General features: G+C 41.7%; 2 protein-coding genes across 2 annotated transcripts; one reads left to right on the forward strand and one right to left on the reverse strand.

Annotated features, from left to right (window-relative positions):
• Positions 1–794: 794 nt before the first annotated feature.
• Positions 795–5,026, forward strand: LOC102797226 (relaxin-3 receptor 1-like). Its single transcript, XM_006786664.2, has 3 exons — positions 795–1,304; positions 2,050–2,493; positions 2,566–5,026. The coding sequence occupies exons 1-3, from the start codon at positions 1,110–1,112 to the stop codon at positions 3,175–3,177; spliced, it is 1,251 nt and encodes a 416-aa protein (XP_006786727.1). The 5' UTR covers positions 795–1,109; the 3' UTR covers positions 3,178–5,026.
• A 5,494-nt stretch (positions 5,027–10,520) lies between these two features.
• sirt6 (sirtuin 6) lies at positions 10,521–25,421 on the reverse strand. The gene is made up of 8 exons (XM_006786665.3): positions 25,260–25,421; positions 24,684–24,811; positions 21,858–22,040; positions 20,591–20,650; positions 19,581–19,676; positions 19,409–19,489; positions 12,208–12,331; positions 10,521–12,063 (listed from the first exon to the last, which is right to left on the reverse strand). Exons 1-8 carry the CDS (start codon positions 25,323–25,325, stop codon positions 11,746–11,748), a joined length of 1,056 nt encoding a protein of 351 aa, XP_006786728.2. The 5' UTR covers positions 25,326–25,421; the 3' UTR covers positions 10,521–11,745.
• Positions 25,422–26,530: the final 1,109 nt, after the last annotated feature.

Raw genomic sequence — 26,530 nt, forward strand, 5'->3', positions numbered from 1 at the left:
GTCAGACTTCAACCACATCTGCATTTCTTTCCATGTCAGCACTGTGTACAAAATATGATTTATTAACATCTGAATTTGTGATTGACTGCTTGTGAAAACAGGAAAAAAAACCAAAAGGAAAGGATACACTTTCTTCAAAATGTCCCAGCTGCTCTTATATTTGCCCCCTTTTACTAAGTTTTAGAGGCAAGGATCAATTATTTAATAGCACTTGGAGCAAACTGGTTGAGGTTAAGATGTTGAGATCTCTTCTTTTTAAAGTTACAGACTGTTTTAATATGAAGGTGCTGGAGAAAATGTTTGCTGCACTATGTTTTTTCTCTCAAACGCACTCAGTTTAGATCCCAGCGACACACTTTGCAAATACCAACAGTGACCTATAAGACATGCAAATCACAAGTGCACACACACACATGCACGCACACAGCTCTTCCACTAACAGCATCAAAAAGACTGAAAGCTTTCTGATTTTCTAATATTGAAATGAACACTGAAAAACCCTTGAAGGCAAGAAAATCTATAAAAATATGATCAATTTATCTTTAAAAATTAAAGTTAAATCTGGATTACATCAAAAAGGGGTGGGTGCGGGGGGATATGAATGAAGCTCAGCCAAGAGTACTGACATCTGAAACTTGGTTAGTGGGGCATCTGCTTTAATAACGACAATAATATATCAACACTGGGGAGTCCGTGTGTGCACCGACAGAGCGCCATCATGCGGTGAAACGAGAAGCTGGGCGAGTATAAAAGGCTCCAGTGCGAGGATGCTGACAGAAGAGGCAACTGCATCATGTCAGACTTCGGCCTGAACGCGCCAAAGTAGGTGGATGCGGATTAATCAGCTCTTTCTTTTGTTTTTTCAATATCTCAGACATTTCCGACTGGAAACCACAAACAAACACAAGATTCAAGCAAAAAAAGAAGAAGAAAAAATGCGCATTTTGGAGCTCTGATCTCTTTTCATACTAAATGCATGAGGAGAAAGAGATGGGGATTTTTGAAGCTGCACCTGCGCACCTGCGATCTCGAAGTTATCCCGGTGGAAGAAGTGGATAGTTTTGCGAAGTAGCGCGCCCTCTTTTCCCTTCCCCGCCTGCAGCCGAGCCATGCAGGTCAACAACAGCAGCTCCTCTGGAGCTCTGACAGGACTGTGCGGAGGGGAAGAGGATGAGCGCAAAATCTCCGAACTGGTCAGTCCCACGGGAGCAGCCTCCTCTTTTAACCTCTCGTTAAACTGCTGGCTTCACATACTCTCTCAGGAGTCCTCGTTGGATCTGCATGGAGACAGCGCCAATCTGGCAGTAGGTTTGCTTATCTTCTTCTTTTTTTTTCTACAAGTCCAGTTGGATCAGATTAATAAAAAATGAAACGGTAATTGTGCATGAATCTTGGAGATAATGTTGTTTCTTTATTCTGACATTAAAGGTTATACCATTTAAAAAAAAAAAAAACCAAGTCACACATCTTCAGAATCTGTTTCAGCTTAAAATATCTTACCATTTATTATTGCAGCACTCTGTACGCATAAACTGTATATAAAAGATGACATTGCCACCATGCCACTCATTGGTTTGGTAAGTCTGGAGCCAAATGTTTTCACAAAGTGTCATCTGAGCTTTTTGAAAGGACACCCACCCTAAAGAATAATCTGCTTTGTCATCTTTTTGGACTTGAAATAATTATAAAATAAATATTATTTGCATATAGTGATCTTAAAACTAGCATTTGAGACAAAAAAATAGACTCAACAGAAAAGCTTTGCCGAGGGTGTGACTTTCCCCCCATAGACCAGGCATTAGAACGCAGGTTGAATACACTTCCACGTTTTTTACACCCAGAAGCTATCTTTTATATACAGTCTTTGTTTATATCTCTTGTTTTTAGTTCTGCTCATATAGGCTCTAACTTTAAATGCAAATAATCTGCTGTGGGCCACACCATCCTTTAAATTATCAGGTTGGAAAAGTCTCCGATTTTTTTTCAGTTATGTTTACTGAAAACACCCTTCAAGCACAAAACATGTATGTGTGTGTGTGTGTGTGACAGGTACGAGTTGTCATTGCCCTGGTTTATCTGGTTGTATGTGTTCTGGGGCTCGTGGGTAACCTCCTGGCACTCTTCTTGCTTCACTCCCGTCGCCGTGGATACCACCACTCCTCCATTGACTGCTTTGTGATGAGCTTGGCTCTCACAGACCTCCAGTTCGTCCTCACCTTGCCCTTCTGGGCCGTGGACACGCTGCTGGACTTCCGCTGGCCCTTTGGGCAGATCATGTGCAAGATCGTGAGCTCGGTCACCACCATGAACATGTACGCCAGTGTCTTCTTTCTCACCGCCATGAGCGTGACACGCTACCGCTCCCTGGTTACTGCTCTGAAGATGGAGAGCCCAAGGAGTGCCACCACTCGGGCCAAGTGGGCCAGCTCAGCCATTTGGGTGGTGTCTCTGGTGGCCACACTGCCTCATGCTTTCTACTCCACCACTGTCCAGGTTTGTTGAATCAGTACTCAACAACTAGTCTGCCTACAGTGCATGCTCTGATCTCCCTATTTATGTTTCCAGGTTTCTGCAGATGACGAGCTCTGCTTGGTTCGCTTCTCTGACTCCGACTCCGGTCACTGGGACCCCCAAGTCCTGCTAGGACTCTATCAAACACAGAAGGTCCTTCTGGGTTTTGTGGTTCCCCTTATTATCATCTCTGTGTGCTATCTCCTCCTGCTGAGGTTTATCCTGAGCCGGCGCATTGTGTGCAGCATGGTAACCGGGAGTGCCACCGAGAAATCTGAGTGTGAGAGAGGCCGCCACCGCCGCCGATCCAAAGTGACCCGCTCCGTCACTATCGTAGTTCTCTCCTTTTTCATCTGCTGGCTGCCCAACCAGGCCCTCACCTTGTGGGGGGTGCTGATCAAATTTGACTTGGTGCCCTTCAGCAAAGCCTTCTACAACACCCAGGCCTATGCGTTCCCCCTGACTGTGTGCCTGGCTCATGCTAACAGCTGTCTGAACCCAGTCCTTTACTGCCTGATCAGAAAAGAGTACAGAACTGGCCTAAAGGAGCTTCTCCTGAGAATTTCTCATGCAGTGCAGCATGTTTTCTCTCTGTCCCTGAGGGGAAGGAGAGTGGAGGAAGCACCGCCCAGCATGGTTATGATACATAAAGACATTAATATGTGATTTATTCAGAGCAAGAGAATAGCCTGACATTTTTGGAAACACAGTTAAATGTATTTTTATTGTGTGTGCTTCAGGGGTGCTGGAAGGTGAATTTGGTCACTTTCTGTGCTAAACCAGTCTAGCTGTTTCCATCTCTCCCCAGTCTTTGTGCTAAGCTAGGCTAAACGGCCGCTGATTGTAGTCTCATAAATAGAACGCACATCATCTAAATGTTAGCAAGAAAGCCACTACGAATATTCTGCCAAATGTTGAATGTTTGCTTTGTAATTCAACTCTGTATGCCATATTTCTTTGGTGTCGTGCGTGACATATTAAAAGAAGAAATAAAGTGTTTAAGTAAGGCATTAGGCCACTCTGTTCAAGCAGGAGCTTTGTCATTGATTCTCAAGGTCTCTGGAACATAATCATGAGTACCAACTAATAAATCAGTCTAAAATCTGACTCAAACAGAGACTTTTTAAGCAAATCCTGACTTGAAATTTATCAGCAAATTCTGCAACAGCAAAGATTGTAGTAGAAGTATCATTTTTTATGGGAAAAAAGGTCTTTAAAACTTTTATGAGCCAAAGTTAGCCTTTTAACCATTTTAAATAGGTTTAATACTGGTAATTCTATATATGTAGTTCCTGTGCACTGGTAACCATTCAAATTTGAGTTAATTAACTTAAGCTTTAAAAATTCTTTCATAATTTTTATTTGGAGTTGTCTGCTTCTCATTCATTTTCAGTAGAGTCCTTGAACCTGACCATTTTCAGAGGAGTGTTTGTTTGTTTTCTTTAAGCCGCTTAACACTGACCTGTGAATCACTCGAGCATAAAAACACATCTAACTCAAGGAATAAACCAATGTTGTGTCTATACCTAACAGACAATTAGCAAAGAACTAGTTTAAATTGTATCTTTAGCACTTTGTTACTAGCAGCCTGTTGCAAAAACACATCATGTGTTCCCATTTCTTCAGCTGAAGCAAATAAGATATTCTTAAGAAAGGAATGCAGCGAGGGAAGGCTGAGGTATGCCAAATTACACAAGACCATAAGAAGGTAGTGCAACAGGTCTTATGGGGTGATGAATTAATTAATTTAACCTGGGCTTTATAATAACTCCCCCCGAAGTGTGTCCAGAGGTGCTTCAAGGTTACAGAGTAGTTAGGCTTGCTTCTCTGAGAGCTTTGGTTGAAATCTAGTGACTGGAAAATTCACAGTGCATGACTCACATCATTTTCATATTCATCTGCAATTTTAGTGGGTCCTTGTCAACCTTGAAGATAGCATAACCTCGTTTAACAAAAGAATAAAGGTGAATAATCCTTACCGGCTGCAAGTGGGAGCCAAATTGCCCCCCATAGCATCACAGAGCCAACCAGTTCCTTTTACTGCAGGATTCAAGGGCTCATGTCTTTCCTCTAATGCAGCACCCGTGTGTATGTTTTATTTTTGTTATGCACTTCTGTGAAAAAAACTATTTGCAAAAATACTACAAGAGACTTTGGGCGTTATGTCCATTGTTAAATAGTTCAATCAGCCTGTGGCCTGTTTTTTTTTTTTCACTGCTGTTTGATGTTTGAATAGATGATCTACAAAATGATTTGTTTGTACTTTGCGTCTTAATTCCCCACAGAGACCATTATGAGGACTTGTTACAGTTTCATCAGGATTAACGTGTGAAATACTTTCTTGTGTTATTGCTGCTAATTTATCCACCGCGCAGGAATCTGCCGGAGAAACTCGTCTCCAGGACATTTTGGCATTCACATTCAGTGTTTGATGCTCGCCTCTGTGTCTGATTTCCTGTCCTGCTGTGAATTGTTTTGTGAATACACGTGTGTGCTGTGACATTAAATAAAACAAGAGAACAAGAGTTTGGTGACATCTCGGGAAAGTTAATCTCTCCTGCGGCCTCACGAAGACAAGGTAAACGAGTCAGCCACACAAAGGCTCTTGCACGTTTTTGCCCTTTAGCAACCTTTAAATTTTGAACGGAAAACTATCTTCAGCCACTCACAGACAGTTCCTGACATACAAATACCACACACACACGTACACATGAGCTCCACCACACCGTTTTCATTGTGCGCCACTGTGGTTGTAATTATTTCCCAGCCCTGCTTCTTACATCAATAATTACTTGCCTGATTCATTCAGCAGGCTCTCTGTGAGCTATGATGATGCCGTCGGTTCACCAAGGGAGCCTGCGTCTTCCAGCTGAGAACAGCAACAATCACAAGTGCTATCTACTCAAGATCCTTACTCAGACTATGCACTGTTATTAAGCACAAAAAAAGTCCTCTGTTATTTGAAAGGCTCCTTTAGAAGAACTCACTTCACAACTCATTGAGAGCAAAACAACACACACAGCAGCTACAGTTCATCCACTCAGACCCTGGTGGGCCTTTCTATTACAGAGCCAGTTCACAGAAAAACATCTAAAACGAGAGGGTACAAAGCACGTGTGCTCGGCTATTCATCTTCAAGTGCTGTACGGAGAGGAATTTCACAGTCCCGCTGATGAAAACCACTCGAGGAAGTGTCATCCGTAAGTGTCCACACACACTCTTGGATTACTGATTTATAACAAGTGACAAGTTTATTTCCCAGGTGGACACAAACATTAACACAGCTGCAGAAGAAAGCTACAGGGATCGTAACACCATCAGATATGAAGCGAGCAGCATGCATGCTTAAAAAAAAAAAAAAGGATTTAGATAATGTCAAAAGAATAATGTGCAAAGTAGAAAATAATGGACTCTCTGGATTCAGTGGTTGTTTGAAATCACAGAGACACAGTTTGAGCTCAGAGGAACCATAATGCTTAAAAATGCAAACGTAAGGACAAATATTAATCATAGATTTATATGTGTTGCAGGGGAAACAGATTTCACCATGAATTTTTCAGAAAACTAAAGCTGATGTTAACTTAACCTGAAAATGCGTTCATCAACTTTTTATCATCATCATGATGAAGAATCTGATCCTGCTGAACGCTCCAGTTTCAAGGTCAAGTGCAGTACAGTGTAAAAGTCTTGAGCCACCTCATTTCTTTATACTTCCAGACTTACTTAATTCTTTAAAGTGGTCTTGAGTAATAATTCTCCAAACTTTCCGAAGAGCTTTCAAAGCTGTTCCCATTTCTTTTCTCTGACGGGCATAAAATAATATTTTTGCGCCAACAAGGTGACTCCCAAAGACCATGGCACCATGGTGTGCAGCGTATCCTTAAAACATTGGAGGAAATTGGACAAGAAGAGGACAAAAGAAGAACTTGCAGATAGACTTCATCTACAGCAGATGATCAGTATCTGAAAGTCACCTCTTTAACAAATAGGGGGGGAAATCCAGCAAAGACCTGACACAGCACTGGAGAGACTCATCTGATGGAGATCTTGTCAAAATTAATGTAATTATGAATGCAGAAAAGCCTCATCAGATTTTCATCAATCTTGTAATTCCATCTGGAAAGCTATGACTGGCAACAGCTTCAAAAAACACACACAAAAGAGCACCATCAGTAATGGATTGGCTTCCCCAGGTCCCGGAGTTCAACATAAGAACTGTACAAACTCTGTTTTTGCTTTATAAACTGTATTTCCAGGCATGTTTGCATATATTCAAATAAATTGCTGCACCTACTTCTCATGGGTGGCCCAAGACTTTTGCACAGTACCGTATATCTCACACTGTTAACCTCAGGGGACACGCAGTGGTCTTTCAACCTCATGTCACAGGTATCACCATGTTTGAAAGTCCAGCTTCTAATCATGGTCCTCATCATGAAGAGATTTCATCACTGAAAGCTTTTGAAACACCAGTAAGTGGAAACATTTCTTAAGTATCAGTTGTGGAGCTTGTTTACCTGTAAAAATTCTAAATTAATAAAGTTATCTGATACATTATATCTACATGACCTTCAAAATCCTTCAACTAGAACATTTTATTCGTATCCAGGAATGATTCTCAAAAGAAATTGTGTCTAACTGCCCAACAGAAAGCCACAAACACGGTTGGTTTACATGTTTTTCTCTTTTTCATGTCAATTCACCATCTGTTTATTTAACTCGTGCATATTTTTGTGAAACTGATTTCCCTCAATTCTGATCAGCCTCACTGTAAAAAAAAAAGAAGTAAGTTTTTAATTTGTTACAGTTTGTTGGACAAAGACACATCTGTACATCACCACAATCACCTGATTTTAAATCCGACAAATGAATATATAACCTTTCAACTTTAACTCAAGGAGTTTTACAAAGAAAATTGCGTTAACATTTTAAAAATTACAGTGCTCTCCATTTTCAGAGGCTTAAAAACAGTTGGAGAATTGGCTGATGAGCAGTTTCATGACCCGGTGAAGCCATGACAAAGAATTTGTATAGTTTTTCACTGTAATTCTAAATGTGAGGACCAAAGAGATGACAGTGCAAGTGAAGTTCATCATTAGGTTGAAAAACCCAAATAAATTTTTCAGACAGACAGCAGAAACATTTCGAGCGACCAAATCAACAGTGTGGTTCATCCTGAAAAAGGAGAAATGCACTGGTCAGCTGATCAGACAGAGCTTCACCGTGCAAAAGGATAATGACCAAAAACAAACTGCAAAAGCAATCAAAGAGTTTCTCAAAGCAATGGGATATTTCTCAATGGCCAAGCCGAGTCACGTGATCTCAGTCCAACAGAGTGAGGTTTTCAGTTCCTGAAGAGGCAGAGAGAGACTCACAAACAAGCAAACTGAAAGTCTGGCAGAGAATCTCAAGGGAGGAAACAGAGCATTTGGTGACTTCCATGGATTTTAAATTTCAGAAAGTCACTGACTGCAAAGTATTTGTCATCTAAGTATTAAAAACAATCCTTACGTTTAAAATTATCTTAGTTTATCTAGTTAATGCTCAGCCTCTGAAAATGGAGAACTGCAAATAAAAATGTCTGTAATTCCTGAACATTCAATTCCAAATTTGTGTTAAGCTCCTTGAATTAAAAATGAAAGTCTGCACTTCAATCACATCATGATTGTTTGATGTAAACCCCACTGCAGTGGTGCACACAGGAAAAACTTCACAAACAGCTCGAGATTATGTTTGCACTGGTTATTTAGCAATCTAATCTTCAGTGTTATTCTCCATCTGCGAAATAGCACTTTTAAGACCATAGTTATCTCCACCAATGTGCGGCTTTATGGGCCATGACGGTAAATTAAATTTGCAGTTATCTTTGATATTATGCGAGGAACACTGTGTTCCAGCGTAAGCAGGAAAAAACAAGAACAGCCTTCCTCTCAGGGGAGTGATCCTTCAGGAGCTGTAATAACGAATCTGGATGCGAGACGTGACTCAGTTATTTTATAATTGAAAGGCAACTTCCTAAAATGGTTTTCAACAAAATCCTTTTCCTCTGTCGCCCACACAAGTGTCTGAAATTGTTTATGAAATAATGACATCAAATAAATCCAATGTGAGGATAAAAGGGTCATCAAGCCTTTAATTGGTGCCAACTGCAACTTCAATCAGGACACAGGACAAAAAAAATCTCCACTGATGGACTGAAACATCAATTTAGTGCCTTATAAAATTCCCCATCCTTTTCCAGTTTGGCATAAGATAAATGTTTTTGTGAATTCATGGATAAATGCCTCCAACTGAGAAAAAGTGGATTAATTTATTCACCAGAGAGGATGCCATGATGCAGAAAGAGGGAAGCTGGGCCTGAAAATGAATAAAAGGAAGCTTTATTTTCCCCTAAAACTGAGCACGTTATACTGAGAGAAAATATTCTCTTTAACATGACGCATGACGGTACGTTATCAAGCTTTGTCAACAGATAAAGCTTCTGATAAACTCGTGACTGTTGAGGCTCTGATGAAATAACATATTTGCAGTAGTGAAACCCGTCTAAGCACATCCTGCTCAAAGTCAGCGGTACTTCAGGCTTAAAAGAATTTCCAGTATCTCAATCATATTTAGTTTTTGCCTCTCTTGATGTCATTCTCAGTAACAATGGTTACAGCTTCTCCGTTCTTCCTCTGAGACTCACCTGAGCTCGGTTATACTGAACGTGGAGCTTGTCTAAAGCAGCTGCAGACTCTGGTTCCACGATTTGCTCGCCTGCTTTTGTGTGACAAGCACAAGAGAGCACGAACTCCCTGACTGTATATATATTTTTGAAAGTCTGTAGCAGGGTTTTCTGACTTTTGCTGGCATTATTGGTTGCTCTCACTTTCCTTAAAAGCACTTTCCCAGTAACTACCAGTGAAATGCTTTCTCACAGCATGAAGCTACCACCCCTGATGGTGTGCCTGCTCTCTTCTAAATGAAGCACTTTGAAATACAATGGAAAAGTGTTCTTCAGACTTCATTATATCAACATTTTTAATGTGGTATTTTGCTGCCTTTGCCCTGGGTACAAATACGCTTGCTCTCGCTGACTGGCTACTTATCGTCACATCAGGGCTCCGAATCTCTGACCAGCATCCCTGTTGCTGAAATCAAGAGGATGAAAAGCTGCTGCTGAAAAATAACTTTCCACTTCCTACCAAACACCAAGGAAACTCTTCACAAGTTTTTTCCTGTTTTGAAGATAACTTCCTGTGTCCCTTCTGTCAAGTCTAACACACCTTAGAAAAGAGGTATCATCATAAAATTCTGGGAATCCATAAATCAGACTCTACCTAGCTGAGCTCATCTAAGCAAGATCTGTTATTCCTGGTTTAGAAACGCAGGTTCAACTTGAGTGACACAAAACTGTCAAGCAAGGTGTGGCTACAAGGTGGATTTGGGTAAATTGAAGTTTTATTGGATTGTATTACTGCCTCTCAGAATATTCCTATGCAAACCAGTGAAGTTCCTGACAAATTAAAAAACGTGTGATTAAATTCAGTCCCTTCAAGGTTTCAGCGTTTTGATTTTTAAGTGGAATCCTGGACCTTTTTGAATGCTTCTCGTTTGCTTTGGTTAAAAAGCTTTTTTAATGTATTTTTTTGCCCTTTGAACTATAAAAAATAATTTTCACTTTCACAGCAAAAAAGGATATTGATTTCATGACACAGGTTACACATGCTCACTAAATTGGACAATGGAAAATTGGAGAAACGTTGCTTGTTGCACTGGTCTCTTAAACATGACAGTGAGTTTACTATACCTTGTTAAATCTAAGCCACAGGCAGTTCTGAAGGTAAAAAGAGGTCCAAGTCAGTACTAGCAAGGTTTATCCTGAACCCAAAGTGAAAGCTAATCTGACAGTGGACACATTATTTCATGAAACACCAACACACCTTATCACGAGTAAATTGAAAAGGTTTCAATTTCAATCATAGCGTGTGGACATCTCTCGAGTAGACATGATTAAAACACATTTAAATGGAGGTACAGACAGTAAAGGCATTATGTGTGTCTAATGACCCGTTCACATTCAGGCAGTTTAAGTGTATGTCATTGTGTCTGCAGCTGTTGTGTTTTTTAGCTTTAACATTTGTTGCTTCTGTGTGTGTCAGATCAAAGTGCCTTAATGGACTGAAACAGCCAAGCAGCCACACGTCTGCCGCAGTAATTATCTACCTTTGCAAACACCTGTGACCCATTACATAAAATGGATATTCTGGCTTCATAAAATAGAGAAGGTAAGTGCAATCCAGATGCAGCAACCATTTGACTTATGTGGAGGTGGAAAAACCCCCAGATGTTCTTCTCTCTTTTTGTCACTGAGGTCATTTCTGCCATAGACCTTATAACAGTATTAATTCATAAAGCAGCGATACACCATTAGAGAGAATCTGAACATTACTAAAGTGTTTAAATGTTGACCTCAGAGGTGTAAAATCACAGCAAACACAATTAATCAGACACTATCCCAGCACAACACAGCTTAGTCCAGGTTCTCTCGAATGCTGATTTCCATCTGCAGCCACTAAGCAACACTGTATACAGATTGTTCCACAGATTTTTTTGGTGTTTATTGTCAAAACATATACAAACTGTATGAAACAAACAAACAAACTGAGAGCACAGTACTTTTATCCTGAGTTATAAATATTTTCCTAAAAATATACAGCATGATTATGAATCAAAACTGAAATTTCCCTCAACTCAAAGTAGATACTTGTTATTCATATTTTCTAAAGAGTCTTTAGAGACAAGGTCTCCAGGGATGAGATCTGGAGCACATGGCTATGAATAAAGCTTTAATATGGTGCAGCTATCTTACAAACCTGATTAAAACTATATTTGTCATGAAGTGCTCCAGATCTCATCTCATTATCCCACCTGCAACAGCCCTGCTCTCCACCTAAAGCAAAACACCTTGTTGCCCGAGATGCCCCATACTATGGCAGGAGGAACTTTTACATCCTCTCTGTAACTCAAGAGTTCGTTCAGGCTCGAGCTGCATCAGTTTCACATCGCCGCTTAACATGACAGCAAGGGGAGTGTCAGAAATCTCTGATTAAAAAACCCACTACAGCACTAGAAAAGTCTTTGTTCCAGATGAGAAGAAGCTCTGACCTCCGTGAAACAGCTCAAATCACCTTCGGCTGTGAGGTTCTGTTGTGGACGGGTTTGTGGCGTGCTTTTCAGAAAGAGCACCTCAGGCTATTTCTCTTCATTTATCTCCACCGGGAGGTCCGCTCTCTCCCTCTTTACTGAAACTGTCTCCTCCTTAACGCTTTCATCGTCCGTTAGCTGTGAAGCTTCTCTTTTCCTCTCCTCCTTAACAAAGTTCTTTTCCACCTTTTCCTTCGCAGTAACTCCACGCGGTGGTTTGACATCGGTGGTTGTCTCAGTGGTAGCTGTGGAGCTCTCGCAGACAGTTGGTCCGTCCCACTTTGGGATTTCCAGTCCCAGCAGCTCCATCAGCTGTTTCATGACGTCGTCCACATAACCATGCATACGCAGGTGTGCATGCTTGTCCTGCACTCACAGAAAATTGCAGCCATTGAGGTAACAGTTGATAATAATTTTTTTTCAGCATTTACACACATCATTCAACACTTCAAAGGTAAATAATTACACGTTTACGTTTGTATGTGTTGGTGTTGCATACATGACACTCACGTGTTTGGTCGGCTGCAGGTTGACAATAACCAGTTTGCCACCCTTGCGCTTAGTGAGGAGTGGGAGGTCTCCACTGGGTTTGATCTGCAGGGACGTGCCCAGAGTCAGAGCCAGGTCCGCTCGTCTAAAGAGGACGACACAAAAACCAGTTTTTTCATCATTCGTACATAATTGATGCAATCTATATATCTAATAGATTATCTTAGAGTGTTAAATTACATTATTCATTTATTTAGGTGTCATTTCTTGCAGTGGCACCACCTGACTTTTACTTTATGCTCTCCCTGTGCCTGGGCTAATTCTCTCCAACTACTCCAGATTCCTCCCACAGTCCACAGACATGCAGTTAGTGGGGTTAGGTGTCTGTGAAGGTTCTCAGTCATCCAGGTCATCGTAGTCAAAGGAGCTTGCAAAGAAAAGCGTCTGGACTTCTTTAAGTTACTTGAAGACGTTTCACCTCTCATCCGAGAGGCTTCTTCAGTTCTAAGGTCAAATGGTGGAGAGTCCCAGATATAACCCTAGTGGGAGTGTCCCCCCACAGAGGGACAAAAGGACCCCCTGATGATCCTCTAATCGCCTGAGCCAAGGTGTGGAACTGGGTGTGGGTCCCAATCAGCCAGAGTTTCGGGTGGGTTCATTGTAAAACCTGGCCCCACCTTATCATGCGAATTCCTGAGGTCAGATGGCCCAGGGTGTGAGTGGGCGTTAAGGCGTCTGGGAAGGGATCTCAAAACTGGATTATAGATGGCAGAGAGTTGGTGTCGTAAACCACCGCCTCTGTTCAAAGATGGTCGCTCACAGTGGACATAGATGGCTTCTTTCACTCCTCTTTCAAACCATCTGTCCTCTCTGTCCAAAATGTGAACATTGGCATCCTCGAAAGAGTGTCCTGTATCCTTAAGATGCAGATGGACTGCTGAGTCTTGTCCTGTGGAGGTGGCTCTTCTGTGTTGTGCCATGCGCTTGTGAAGTGGCTGTTTGGTCTCTCCAATGTAGAGGTCTGGGCATTCCTCGCTGCACTGTACGGCATACACCACATTGTTAAGTCTGTGTTTTGGCGTTTTGTCTTTCGGGTGAACCAGTTTTTGTCTGAGTGTGTTGCTGGGTCTGAAGTACACCGGGATGTCATGCTTGGAGAAAACCCTCCTGAGTTTCTCTGATACACCGGCTACATAGGGGATGACAATGTTGTTGCGCCTGTCCTTCTTATCCTCCCTCGCTGGTGTCTGATCTTCTTTTCTGTGCCTCTTTGCTGACTTTAAAAACGCCCATTTAGGATAGCCGCACGTTTTGAGTGCTTCCTTTACATGTGTGTGTTCCTTCTTTTTCCCTTCAGGCTTAGAGGGAACATGTTCTGCCCGGTGGTGTAGGGTCCTAATTACTCCAAGTTTGTGTTCCAGAGGGTGATGGGAGTCAAACAGGAGGTACTGGTCCGTGTGTGTGGGCTTCCGGTAAACTTCGATGTTGAGGTTGCCATTCTCTTCAATGTGCACAGCGCAGTCCAGGAAAGGCAAACAGTCATCCTTCGTGTCTTCCCTGGTGAACTTGATGTTTTTATCCACAGCGTTGATGTGCGCAGTGAAGGATTCCACTTCTTGTGTCTTGATTTTGACCCAGGTGTCGTCTACATATCTGTACCAGTGGCTGGGTACTCTTCCTTTGAAAGAGCCAAGAGCCTTGCTTTCCACTTCCTCCATGTAAAGGTTGGCTACAATAGGTGACACGGGGGAGCCCATGGCACAGCCATGTTTTTGTCTGTAATAGCCTTCGTTGTATTTGAAATATGTGGTGGTGAGGCAGAGGTCTAACAGTGTGCAAATCTGATCGGGTGTGAAGTTGGTCCTGTCCTCCAAGGAGTTGTCTTCTTGTAGTCGTTTTCTGACAGTCTCCACTGCCTCCGTGGTGGGTATGCAAGTGAAGAGAGAGACTACATCAAAGAACACTATGGTTTCATCTGGATCCAGGGTAAGTTTCTGGACCTTGTCAGTGAAATCGGTGGAGTTCTTGATGTGGTGTGGGGTGTTCCCCACGAGAGGAGCAAGGATGGTAGCAAGGTGTTTTGCAATGTTGTAAGTGGCTGAGTTTATGCTACTGACTATGGGTCTGAGTGGGACAGCTTCCTTGTGGATTTTTGGAAGTCCGTAAATGCAGGGTATGGCATCCCCTGGGTAAAGGCGGTGATAAGTAAGGCGGTCAATGATTTTGTCCTTTTCCAAGTCTTGAAGGCAAGCTATAACTTTCTTTTTGTAGCTGCTTGTGGGGTCTCGCTTTAAGGCTTCGTAGGTATTGTTGTCACTGAGGAGAGTAGTGATCTTTGTATGGTAATCTGTAGTGTTTAGGACCACGGTGCATCTTCCCTTATCCGCTGGTAAAACAGTGATGTTGTGGTCTTTGCTCAGGGAAGCGACGGCCTTCTTTTCCTGTATTGTGAGGTTGGACGGAGGGACTTTGGCACTGGAGAGGGTGGCTGAGACTTTCATCCTGATTTGCTCTGCTTCTGTCTGTGATAATTTATTAATCCGAATGGCAGATTCTGTGGCTGTGATGAGGTCCACTATGGGCAACTGATGTGGAGAAATGGCAAAATTGAGACCTTTGGCTAATACTCTCTTTTCAGGTTCAGTGAGATAAAGAGTTCAGTGAGATAAATCTCACTGAACTCTTTTCAGGTTCAGTGAGATAAATCTCACTGAACCTGAAAAGAGAGTATTAGCCAAAGGTCTCAATTTTGCCATTTCTCCACATCAGTTGCCCATAGTGGACCTCATCACAGCCACAGAATCTGCCATTCGGATTAATAAATTATCACAGACAGAAGCAGAGCAAATCAGGATGAAAGTCTCAGCCACCCTCTCCAGTGCCAAAGTCCCTCCGTCCAACCTCACAATACAGGAAAAGAAGGCCGTCGCTTCCCTGAGCAAAGACCACAACATCACTGTTTTACCAGCGGATAAGGGAAGATGCACCGTGGTCCTAAACACTACAGATTACCATACAAAGATCACTACTCTCCTCAGTGACAACAATACCTACGAAGCCTTAAAGCGAGACCCCACAAGCAGCTACAAAAAGAAAGTTATAGCTTGCCTTCAAGACTTGGAAAAGGACAAAATCATTGACCGCCTTACTTATCACCGCCTTTACCCAGGGGATGCCATACCCTGCATTTACGGACTTCCAAAAATCCACAAGGAAGCTGTCCCACTCAGACCCATAGTCAGTAGCATAAACTCAGCCACTTATAACATTGCAAAACACCTTGCTACCATCCTTGCTCCTCTCGTGGGGAACACCCCACACCACATCAAGAACTCCACCGATTTCACTGACAAGGTCCAGAAACTTACCCTGGATCCAGATGAAACCATAGTGTCCTTTGATGTAGTCTCTCTCTTCACTTGCATACCCACCACGGAGGCAGTGGAGACTGTCAGAAAACGACTACAAGAAGACAACTCCTTGGAGGACAGGACCAACTTCACACCCGATCAGATTTGCACACTGTTAGACCTCTGCCTCACCACCACATATTTCAAATACAACGAAGGCTATTACAGACAAAAACATGGCTGTGCCAATGGGCTCCCCCGTGTCACCTATTGTAGCCAACCTTTACATGGAGGAAGTGGAAAGCAAGGCTCTTGGCTCTTTCAAAGGAAGAGTACCCAGCCACTGGTACAGATATGTAGACGACACCTGGGTCAAAATCAAGACACAAGAAGTGGAATCCTTCACTGCGCACATCAACGCTGTGGATAAAAACATCAAGTTCACCAGGGAAGACACAAAGGATGACTGTTTGCCTTTCCTGGACTGCGCTGTGCACATTGAAGAGAATGGCAACCTCAACATCGAAGTTTACCGGAAGCCCACACACACGGACCAGTACCTCCTGTTTGACTCCCATCACCCTCTGGAACACAAACTTGGAGTAATTAGGACCCTACACCACCGGGCAGAACATGTTCCCTCTAAGCCTGAAGGGAAAAAGAAGGAACACACACATGTAAAGGAAGCACTCAAAACGTGCGGCTATCCTAAATGGGCGTTTTTAAAGTCAGCAAAGAGGCACAGAAAAGAAGATCAGACACCAGCGAGGGAGGATAAGAAGGACAGGCGCAACAACATTGTCATCCCCTATGTAGCCGGTGTATCAGAGAAACTCAGGAGGGTTTTCTCCAAGCATGACATCCCGGTGTACTTCAGACCCAGCAACACACTCAGACAAAAACTGGTTCACCTGAAAGACAAAACGCCAAAACACAGACTTAACAATGTGGTGTATGCCGTACAGTGCAGCGAGGAATGCCCAGACCTCTACATTGGAGAGACCAAACAGCCACTTCACAAGCGCATGGCACAACACAGAAGAGCCACCTCCACAGGACAAGACTCAGCAGTCCATCTGCATCTTAAGGATACAGGACACTCTTTCGAGGATGCCAATGTTCACATTTTGGACAGAGAGGACAGATGGTTTGAAAGAGGAGTGAAAGAAGCCATCTATGTCCACTGTGAGCGACCATCTTTGAACAGAGGCGGTGGTTTACGACACCAACTCTCTGCCATCTATAATCCAGTTTTGAGATCCCTTCCCAGACGCCTTAACGCCCACTCACACCCTGGGCCATCTGACCTCAGGAATTCGCATGATAAGGTGGGGCCAGGTTTCACAATGAACCCACCCGAAACTCTGGCTGATTGGGACCCACACCCAGTTCCACACCTTGGCTCAGTCGATTAGAGGATCATCAGGGGGTCCTTTTGTCCCTCTGTGGGGGGACACTCCCACTAGGGTTATATCTGGGACTCTCCACCATTTGACCTTAGAACTGAAGAAGCCTCTCGGATGAGAGGTGAAACGTCTTCAAGTAACTTAAAGAAGTCCAGACGCTTTTCTTTGCAAGCTCCTTTGACTTAGTGGGGTTAGGTTAACTAGTGATTCTAAATGGGCCATAAGTGTGAATATGAGTGTGAATAGTTGTCTGTATCTCCGTGTCAGCCTTGCAAACTGTCCAGGGTGTACCCCAGCTCGCACCTGGAATAGGCTCCAGCTGTCCCGCAACCCCGAATTGGATAACCAGAAGAAGACGGATGGCTCCGCTCCACAGTTTATACTTTAAATTTATTATCATTTGAACAGCATTTTTAGTCGTCCAAATCTGTCCATTCAACAGGCAGCTAAGGCACCTGACATTGTTAAAGAATATATATTTGAATGCAATAAAAATCTATTCAAATAAAAAAAAAAGTTTTATAGAATAAATTCTACAATGTCATAAAATTAATGAACAGAAATTATGCACCTCGATAAAAACCTCAATGTCACGTCTTTGGCCCGTGTATATATACGTTTGTATCAGTCAGTAAAAAGGCAGTTAAAGCTCATTTAACCTGGCTGAAACTGAATAAATGGGAAGGCCAGCTTCAAGGCACTTTCTATGTCAGCCAGTCAAGGTACAGCGCGTGAGTTACTCTTCAGACTACAGCTTTTGCAATTTGATTTTATACATACTTGTGCTGTTTGTTGTTATAAATAGCAAATTAGCTTCTGCGTTATGGTCCAAAAAATGTCTTCTTTTATTTTTTAAAGCCACTCTGAGGGTTTCCAGTGAGCGTTCACTATGAAATCTAATCAGTTTGTTCTAACTTTGAAGAAATCCGCTCAAGGCTGTCAAGAGATACTGTGTTCATAAGTGAGAAACAGTCCAAACCAAACACACAGTCCCTCCCTCTGGCCTCGGCTGTTACAGTCACTGTCAATGGAAAATTGTACTTAGTAGTCAGTATAATCTTTTAATGATATAAGTTTGCATATGGTAGAATACTGCATGTAATCATTTGTGTTTAGAAGTATATATTTGGTGGCATATTGAAAGAATGTCTCATCCTAGGAGGTCTGTAACATTCCAGGGTGTTCTGGCGTTCACCCCCACATCCTAGGAGCATGAGAGAAGTCATATCTTGTCTTATTGTTTTACGGTAGGATTAACGTAGTTATATCTGTCTTAGTCTAAGTGCTTTTGGTTTGATGAACTGCTGGACTCAAAGTCCAGCAGGTTTAGGGAAGTCATTTATGGGGTCACACTCTGACCACACACACACACACACACACACACACACACACACACCTCCACATTTCAATGTATGGAACAAACGCTCACTGAAGTGTATAAATAAAAGACCAGGGCAGTCCTCAGGGCTTTTTCTCTCTGAGCCTCACTCTTGGAGTGTGAGTTCTGGAGGCTGCCCTTGCTAGCAAGAAATTCTGTGTGTTTCTCTTCTCTGATTCTCTACTGAAGAAGTGTTTTAGAATATATCTCTTAACAGTCACAAAGGCAAAAATGGCAAACAAATAAATAAAACGGATACTAAAACAGATACTTAGTGTATGCAGCTCCAATCCTAAACCACAAAGAAAATAAAACAAACACAACTAAAGCCAGAAATCAAATTTCAGTATATACAGTCTGGTCACACATAACACGCAACATTTCCAGCTGTGCAATGAACACATGCTGAACTCCTGCACTGTGCTGTCCCCTGCTCGCTTGAGCTCAGACAAATTTGGTCGTTTTCATCTTCAAACCGGTGCAACGGACGGATTCCCAGGTCTGCGCCCGGACAAATCCACTGCATGAACTGCAGCTAAACCTCACATTGATTACAGCTTGCTAATTTTCCACCTTTTTCCGCTGCCATGAACACATAATTCAGAGTGGTCGGAGCTCCAAATCTCCCCTTTGTACTTTAGTTAGTAATAATACATCCATTACAAACAGCGCATCAAGGTGACACATAAGCAATAAGAGGGTTTTTTTGCGGAGGGAAAGAATGAAAATTTTCACACTCCAGAGGAAAATGGGGACATCAAAGTGCACTATATAATCCCTAAAAAGGTTTTCAAATAAGGTCTTCTTTGCATGTCAGGAGCAATAGCAGAGCCACAGAAGGCTAAAGCAAATCATCAAACAGTTTCCACATTTTTCAGTTCACAGGATGTGTTTGAACTACTGCTTTCGCTTTATATTGAGATAAAAAAAAAAACAAAACAAAAAAAAACAGACATGTCAGAGGAACTCTGACAGAAAAGAGCATACATTTTCTGTTTCCGCCTTATCAAAGCAGATGGTTAAACAAAGAACATCTACAATATAATGTAAAAAAAAAAAAAAGGAGTTCAAACTACTGCACCTCTCACCTGCTTGCATCATCTGCTTTATTCAGGTCTCTGTCAGGAAGAGCATCCTCCCAGTCAAGTATAGTGCTGATCAGCTTCCCTCTTTAGTATTAAGGAAACACAAAGGAAATAATAATTCAACAATGACTCACTTTTCGAGTCTTTAAAATGCACAAGCCTACGCATGTGTCACCTGCACGCTCTGAGCCCTCTGGATCGTACCACCTCACAGTAGCGTCCTGTTGGTTTCAGGCCCATCACACCGATCACCTTTTCTCGGACGTACTGCCTGGAAAACCAACAAGAATTCCATTTTATTCTCAGTGCGTCCACAGCAGCTTTACATGAATTACAAGAAAGAAGATCAAGCTGCTCCCAAGGCATCAAAGCAAGGTCTAATTTTACACAAAGCCTGACACTCAGTGGCTACTTCAAACCACACATCTTTTAGACCTAAACGGTGGACTTTCTAAAAAGGTTCTCTAAAGATTTCAGGGATTTAACCACATCATAAAACTCTGGCAGACCTGTTTAAACATGCATTAATTCTCAAGCCCCTTTTTTTCCACCTAATCCCGGCGGTAATCTAACAACTTTGAAGGTCACTGGAACAAAGTAAAGTCACTGCAATGTGACTGAGAGCATTTGGAGATAATGAGTGTGGATTAAGCTGCTGCGGTCCTGCTCTTTCCAGATTCATTTCACATTAGGATCCCTTACGTGTGCAGGGGGAACCACTCCTTACATTTACGTCTTTGAGTGTTGCCAGTTTTTGTTTTTACCTGCTGGAAGTGGAAACCAGCATGGGTTTTCTACAGCTGCAGGGCATCTGCTTCAGGGCTCTTCTGAGCAACTATCTGTGTACTTATGGAACTCCTCTGAATACATAAAGAGGAATTCTACCACGGCATGTTTTGATCAACACATTACCCATGTAGATTGTGTGCAAATTCCAGGAGGGAGATGGTAGAAAGTCCATTGTGACCGTAGGAAATGTAAGGTGCAGGACTCCTTGGATACTTGCATTCTTAAGCAGTAAACATAAACAGATCCTCTTATTTGCATGCTTTACGCACTATGTGGCAGCCTCGTGGTTTGCCGCTAGTACTGCCAAACAAGCGCCTAATGAAATGTGAATTCAATGTAAGACAACCTGTTTTTATATCAAAATGTAACTTTTTGTGTTTGTGTGCATGCACATACCTGCCACACTTCTCACACTCCTCCACAAACATGTTCCCATGAAGCTCTGATAACAAATCCCTGACAGAGAGAGGCAGATGATATTCCTGTTATTCACCGTCGCCAACGCAGATAAAACTTTTTGGTGCCAGAACCGAAACAAAATAACCACCAATGTTATAAAATACTTTTTAAAGTAGGTTCGTTAACTGGGGTTTCACTGCCTCTACACCCATATGAACTCGAGCGACATCCTGGCTTCAACTCTTCCGGGAAGGCTTTCCACGAGGTTTAGGAGTGTTTATGGAAATTTTTTTGGCATTTTTCCCAAAGTGCATTTGTGAGGTCAGATACTGATGTTGGAAGAGTTCTTCCACACCAAACTTGATCATGTGGGCCCCCCCACACCATGATGCATGCTGGGTGCTGGTTTTTTATACACCTGTGGCAATGGATTAAGTGATTTGAATGGCTGAGTAAATGCTTCTGCCAATATAGTGTAATAAAAACCTGTGAATATTTCAGCCAAATACCACCGATTCATAGCCTGTTACCGTACATAACATCCAACAAAGGCTATTTTGACCCAGGAAAAACCTGTAATGTGAGGACACTACAGCTCAACTTTTTCTCTGTCCTTCTTTTCAACTTGGACTCTTATAAATATTCTGAGCACTCATATTAATTTCTGAGCATCACCTGGCACCTGTGCCGATTAGGCTCAACTGGTTTCCTTCGCCAGCTTAATTATTTCCTCAGAGAACCACTGCTACGCTGCCTGGTCTCATTTAAAAAACCTGACCGAGGGTGGAGGAAGGCTTCGAAAAAAAAGAAAAAGAAAAAAAAAAACGTCTTCCAGGGAAAGCAAGCCTTCCAATATGCATAAAGGCCGGATGTATGTGCTGAATTAAAAATAGGACTCCTGGCCTTGGGTTAGTCCAACATGGCTGTGTAACCCAGACTCAGACCAAACATTTTCCATTGCACTGAAAATTATTTCAAGCTATTCACCGCAGCTGTTATCACACAGCAGCAGCTTCAAAATTTACACAATGAGTCACATGTGGGAATGAATTGATATGATTGGGGAAAAACAACAGTAATGTGGTTGCTGCATGGATTTCATAAACAAGTCAGGCTGAAAGCTAAAGAGCTACTTTACACCTCCTCCATTCATTCTGCTTCAGCTCCAAAGCATTCATCGTGAAAGTTAGTGATATTCTTAAGATCTGACATATACTGTATAGTCGCGTATAGAGAATAGCAATGTCTCTACGATTTAAATTACCTGGGGAAGCCTGATCGCACATGCAGGCCGTCCACATTCTGGCTGATGAGATATTTGAGGTACCCTGCCCTCTGCAGTCCCAGGAGAGCCATGTGAGTGAAGCTTGGGCGAGCATCTTCAAATGTGGTATCAAAATGAGGTGACTCACCCTTTTCTTCAAGAGTCCACACACCCTTGGGTCCCCTGAAAAAAAATAAAGATTATAAATACATGGAGTGAGCATAAATGGGACTGGATAGGTTGTAATATAGTGGACTAGAGGCTTTACATCAGGTGTGTGTAACAATAAACCCATTGGAAAGGTTTCTGTAGAGAAGCTCTACAGAATATCTGTATGAAATTGACATTATTGTTAGTCTAAGACCAATAAAACCACTGCAAATATATATAAAGTAAGAAAAAAAATCAGAGCAATCATTTTAAACAACAACAAAAATAAATCATCACAGTCTAATGTGAGAGGAAAACTTTTGTTGACTATGTGGATGATGTTCAATGTGAAATTGCTCCGTTTCTGCTCCTGTGATTATCTGTCAGTTGTGGATGTCTGAATGGTCGGATGAACGCAGTGGTACACTCGCTGCTGGAGCTGTCTAACACCGTGACAGTTGCCAAGTTACTCTGAGGGCATGCAACTTATCATTAAGCATCAGACGATAGAGCGCATCCTACAAATCCAAAAATACAACCACATGTCTCATCTTTTGCTCTCAGCTTGGACTTTAAAAACCCCGTCTTTTAGCCGACCGGCTCAAAGCCTCATCAGCGGTGAGGGAGTGATGCGTGCGTCGAATACAACACCCTAATCATCCCGTGAACGACGCTGCGCGACATTAGAGCCACTGAGTCTGTGAAGCTGTTACATTTACATATTAACGTGTCAGTAACCGTAACTTAATGAGCTGAATTTCTTCTGATCTGGAGTACGTGTGTTTATGTGTGTCTGAGCAGCAGAAGGAACACAGTTTGCATTAGTGAGCTTTATGTGTATGTTTTAATCTTGGCTCTAATGATAAACCCTCCAAGGTCAACTCCACCTGACTGACAGGCGAAGCAATGAAATATTAATTTGCCTTCACATCCGAGTATTTATGCGTTTGTGTGAATTCACATAATCCATAGTACAACTGAATGTCTACAATGAAGAGCTCCAACCGCTCCACATCTCTGCATTCGGGAGGCAAACATTTGCCACAGTACCAAAGACAATCTAAGTAGACAATAGAAGTATTTTCCATTATATTTTCAGTGTGTGTTACACAGTGCTAGACCTTATGTGAAGTAAGCAAGCACCACCCTCCTCTGCTCAAATCACGGTACTACAAGAGAAACAGGAGAATAAGCCGAGAGGTGCTTGTTACATCTCCCAAAATACCAATAAGGCGTCAGAAATGCTCAGCTCACAGTGAATATATTGATTCTTATATAGCGCTTTCTATTCTCCCAACATGCCTCATTTACACGAGCACTTTTCTCCCCCTATGCTTAAGCGCTTACTTACACTGGAGACCAATTTGGGGTTAGGATCTTGCCAAAGAATATTTGGCATGCAGACTGGGGCAGCCAGAGATCGAACTACCAACCTACTAATTGGTAGATGACCTTCTCTATCTCGTGACCTCTCTGACTTTCAAGAACAAGGTTCAAAAACGATCAAATATTGTCGTAGTCCTGACTTAATTGGACTCAACACAGGAAACCTCACCCGGCCCAGACATGGAAGGGATCGACAACTTGATAGCTATTTCTGGATCCTGTGGGTGGTGGTGCATGGCTGTTCTTAGTTGGTGGAGCTCATGACCGCACAACACAGCTTTTCTGCACACAGTAACAATTTCTGTAGCTATGATATTTGATGATGCTAATATGTGCTATTCATAAGAGAACAATTAAACAAATTAAAAACAAACAAACAATCAGAATCATTCATTTGTGCTGCCTATTAAATTTCATGACTTCACTCTTTAAGGTCAATTAAAGTATAAAATTTCCATCTGAAAAATATTCAGTGACAAAACTGTGAAGCAACACTGGCCAACTTCGGGCTCAAAGGATAAAACACACTTGGAAGATTTTATCATTAAGCAACAGTGAGGTTTTACTGCCAGTTTTAATCACTGCTGATCAAAACTCTAAATTAACAGCATTATAATAATAGGAATGAATCGGTAACACTGACTTTTTTTAAACTGATAAAATTTCTTAACTGCAACTCAGATTTCATAAAATCAAAACAATCAGACGCTACATCTATTTTAATTAACAACTAGGCGGCATCTTCTGTGGATACTGCATCTATCACAATGGCATAGATTCACAGTAGAAGAGTCTTGGTGGAAAAACATCTGGTGCATCATTAAAATCAAAGCATGTGACTCCAAATTTTTTATTTGCTCTGCTGCCATTAAATTCAAAATTAGCTAATATTTTACGTGAAGTAGTAAAATGTCTGAATTTAAACACTTTAACTGTTTACTGTTCTGTTGTGGAAAAAAATGTGGGTTTATGAGATTTGCAAATAATTAGACTGTTTTTATTCACATTTTACTCAGTGTCCCAACTGTATCATCTGCCAAGGTGACGATGGTGATGATTTTGACCTGCTGTAAGAAAAGAACTTCCCAAATCTGAGATAAATTAAGTATGTCTTGTGTTTTCTTTTCTTAAGATTTGGGCTCCAGAAAACAAACATAATATTTGTTTTTGTTGGAACTGTGTTTTCTTCTTTGCACTTCTAAAAGAAAATGTAACTTGGCTAGAGGTCTATGCAAAAAACTGCACGTCAACATAAAAAACAAAACAAAAACACTTTTGTTCTTGTCTCACCTGAAGTCGGGGATACCTGCCGAGGTGCTGATCCCAGCTCCCGAGTGGACAACCAAGTACTGAGATTCTTTAATCAGCTGAGCTAGAGTCTCCACCTTGGCCTTCAGCTCCTCAGGATTATCAAAGTGCTGCAGCAGAAGAGAAAAATGCGACTTCAAGAGCTGACCGAGAGAACCACGTTCAAATCAAATTACAATGAATAAGTCTGTTTGACAAAAGGTACAAGCACACAGCTATAACACAGTTTATTACAGCTCAGCACTAATTTAAAAGAAACACTGACAGTTTTGAAGTGCTGGTACTTGTGACTCCTCTAACCCCCTCCCCTTGTAGCTTTCAGATCTATACGTGTGTGCTGAAGATAGTATCAGTATACGATCTGTGCACTGCCTAATAAAATACGTATAACTAATGTGATATCACTCGTGGATTATTATCTAATGCTTGGAGACAAACAGAAGGTCTTCGTGTTACTCTCGGATGTTGCCGTTTTTAAAGACCAAGCTCTCCAAACGGACTATGCGACAAACGTCCGCGGCTAACCTGCTAGCTACCTGCTCTTAAAGCTTCAGTTACCTCAGGAAGTCCGCAGACACCTTTGTTTGCGTAAGGGGTGAGTCCAGCTGCATAATTCACAGACATGGTTGCAGACGGTAGTGTACTTTTGTTTTTTTCTTTAATAAAATTAGTCGTGTTTTGTCCGGGCGGCGAAAATTACCAGGCGACGATGACGACATCAAAAAGCGACTGGGTGATGCTGCATTCAAGGACTTTGGGAAATTAAGACTTCACCTCTGTGTTCAGAAGACGTTCCACATTGAACCTCCAAGTTGTTACATATATACCAACGAATGCTAAAGGTCTCTTAATAAATTAAAGTTAATAAACAAAATGATGGATATCTTAAGAAATAAACAATTTTTTTGTAATAAATTATCTTAAGTTAACATTATTATTTGAAAATCATTTTAATAGCACTACATTGTGAATGAAGACTGTTTTATAGACACAATTCCCCGTCACTTTATTAGGCGCACCACAGAGCTCCTTAATGGAAAGATCTAAGCAGCCAATCATATGGCAGTAGCTCAGTCCATTTATTTGTGCAGACATGGTCAAGACAACCTCCTGAAGTTCAAACCGAGAATCAGAATGAGAAAGAAAAAAGTGATTTAGGGACTCTGAACGTAACATAGTTGTTGGTTGTTGGTCCCAGATGAGCTAGTCTACTGGGATTTTCCCACACAACCATCTCTACAGTTTAGAGTATAGTCAGAAAAAGAGAAAATATTAAGTGAGGCAACAGTAACTAACTAAAAAAAAAAAAAAGCAATGTGAATGCAGAAAATGTGAAGATTTTGCCCGAAATGCTTAAAAATATTTGAAATATTCAAAGCAGTTTCTGATTGGTGTCAGCTTGTGTGCCTGCTTGTTTCTATACCACTCAGTCTGCTTATATCACTGTCTTTTACAGTCATGTCTAAATCTGCTGAGTTTGATTCCCACCAATCAGGTGAATGGATGAAAGTTACAAAAAAAGAAAAGCATAAGCATACGTCTCCAGAAAAGGTTTTGGTACTATAACCGTTTCTGTAGCACAAAGTACGCAGAAGTGTACAAAATAAGAATAACATAATGAACTAGAAATAAATAAAAATATATCTTCACATTGAGAGCTGCTGCACACAGCTTGTGAAGCAAACGGTACAGTCTATTGTGAAATCAGTGGATTTCGACACGCAGTGGCAAATAACATGACACATGCTCCAACATGAAACCTGTAAATGGCCTGTATTTGTATAGCGCTTTACTAGTCCCTAAGGACCCCAAAGCGCTTTACACGTTCA

The sequence above is a fragment of the Neolamprologus brichardi genome, chromosome 18 (assembly GCF_056152115.1).
Source record: "Neolamprologus brichardi isolate AB-2024 chromosome 18, ASM5615211v1, whole genome shotgun sequence".
Classification (NCBI taxonomy): domain Eukaryota; kingdom Metazoa; phylum Chordata; class Actinopteri; order Cichliformes; family Cichlidae; genus Neolamprologus; species Neolamprologus brichardi.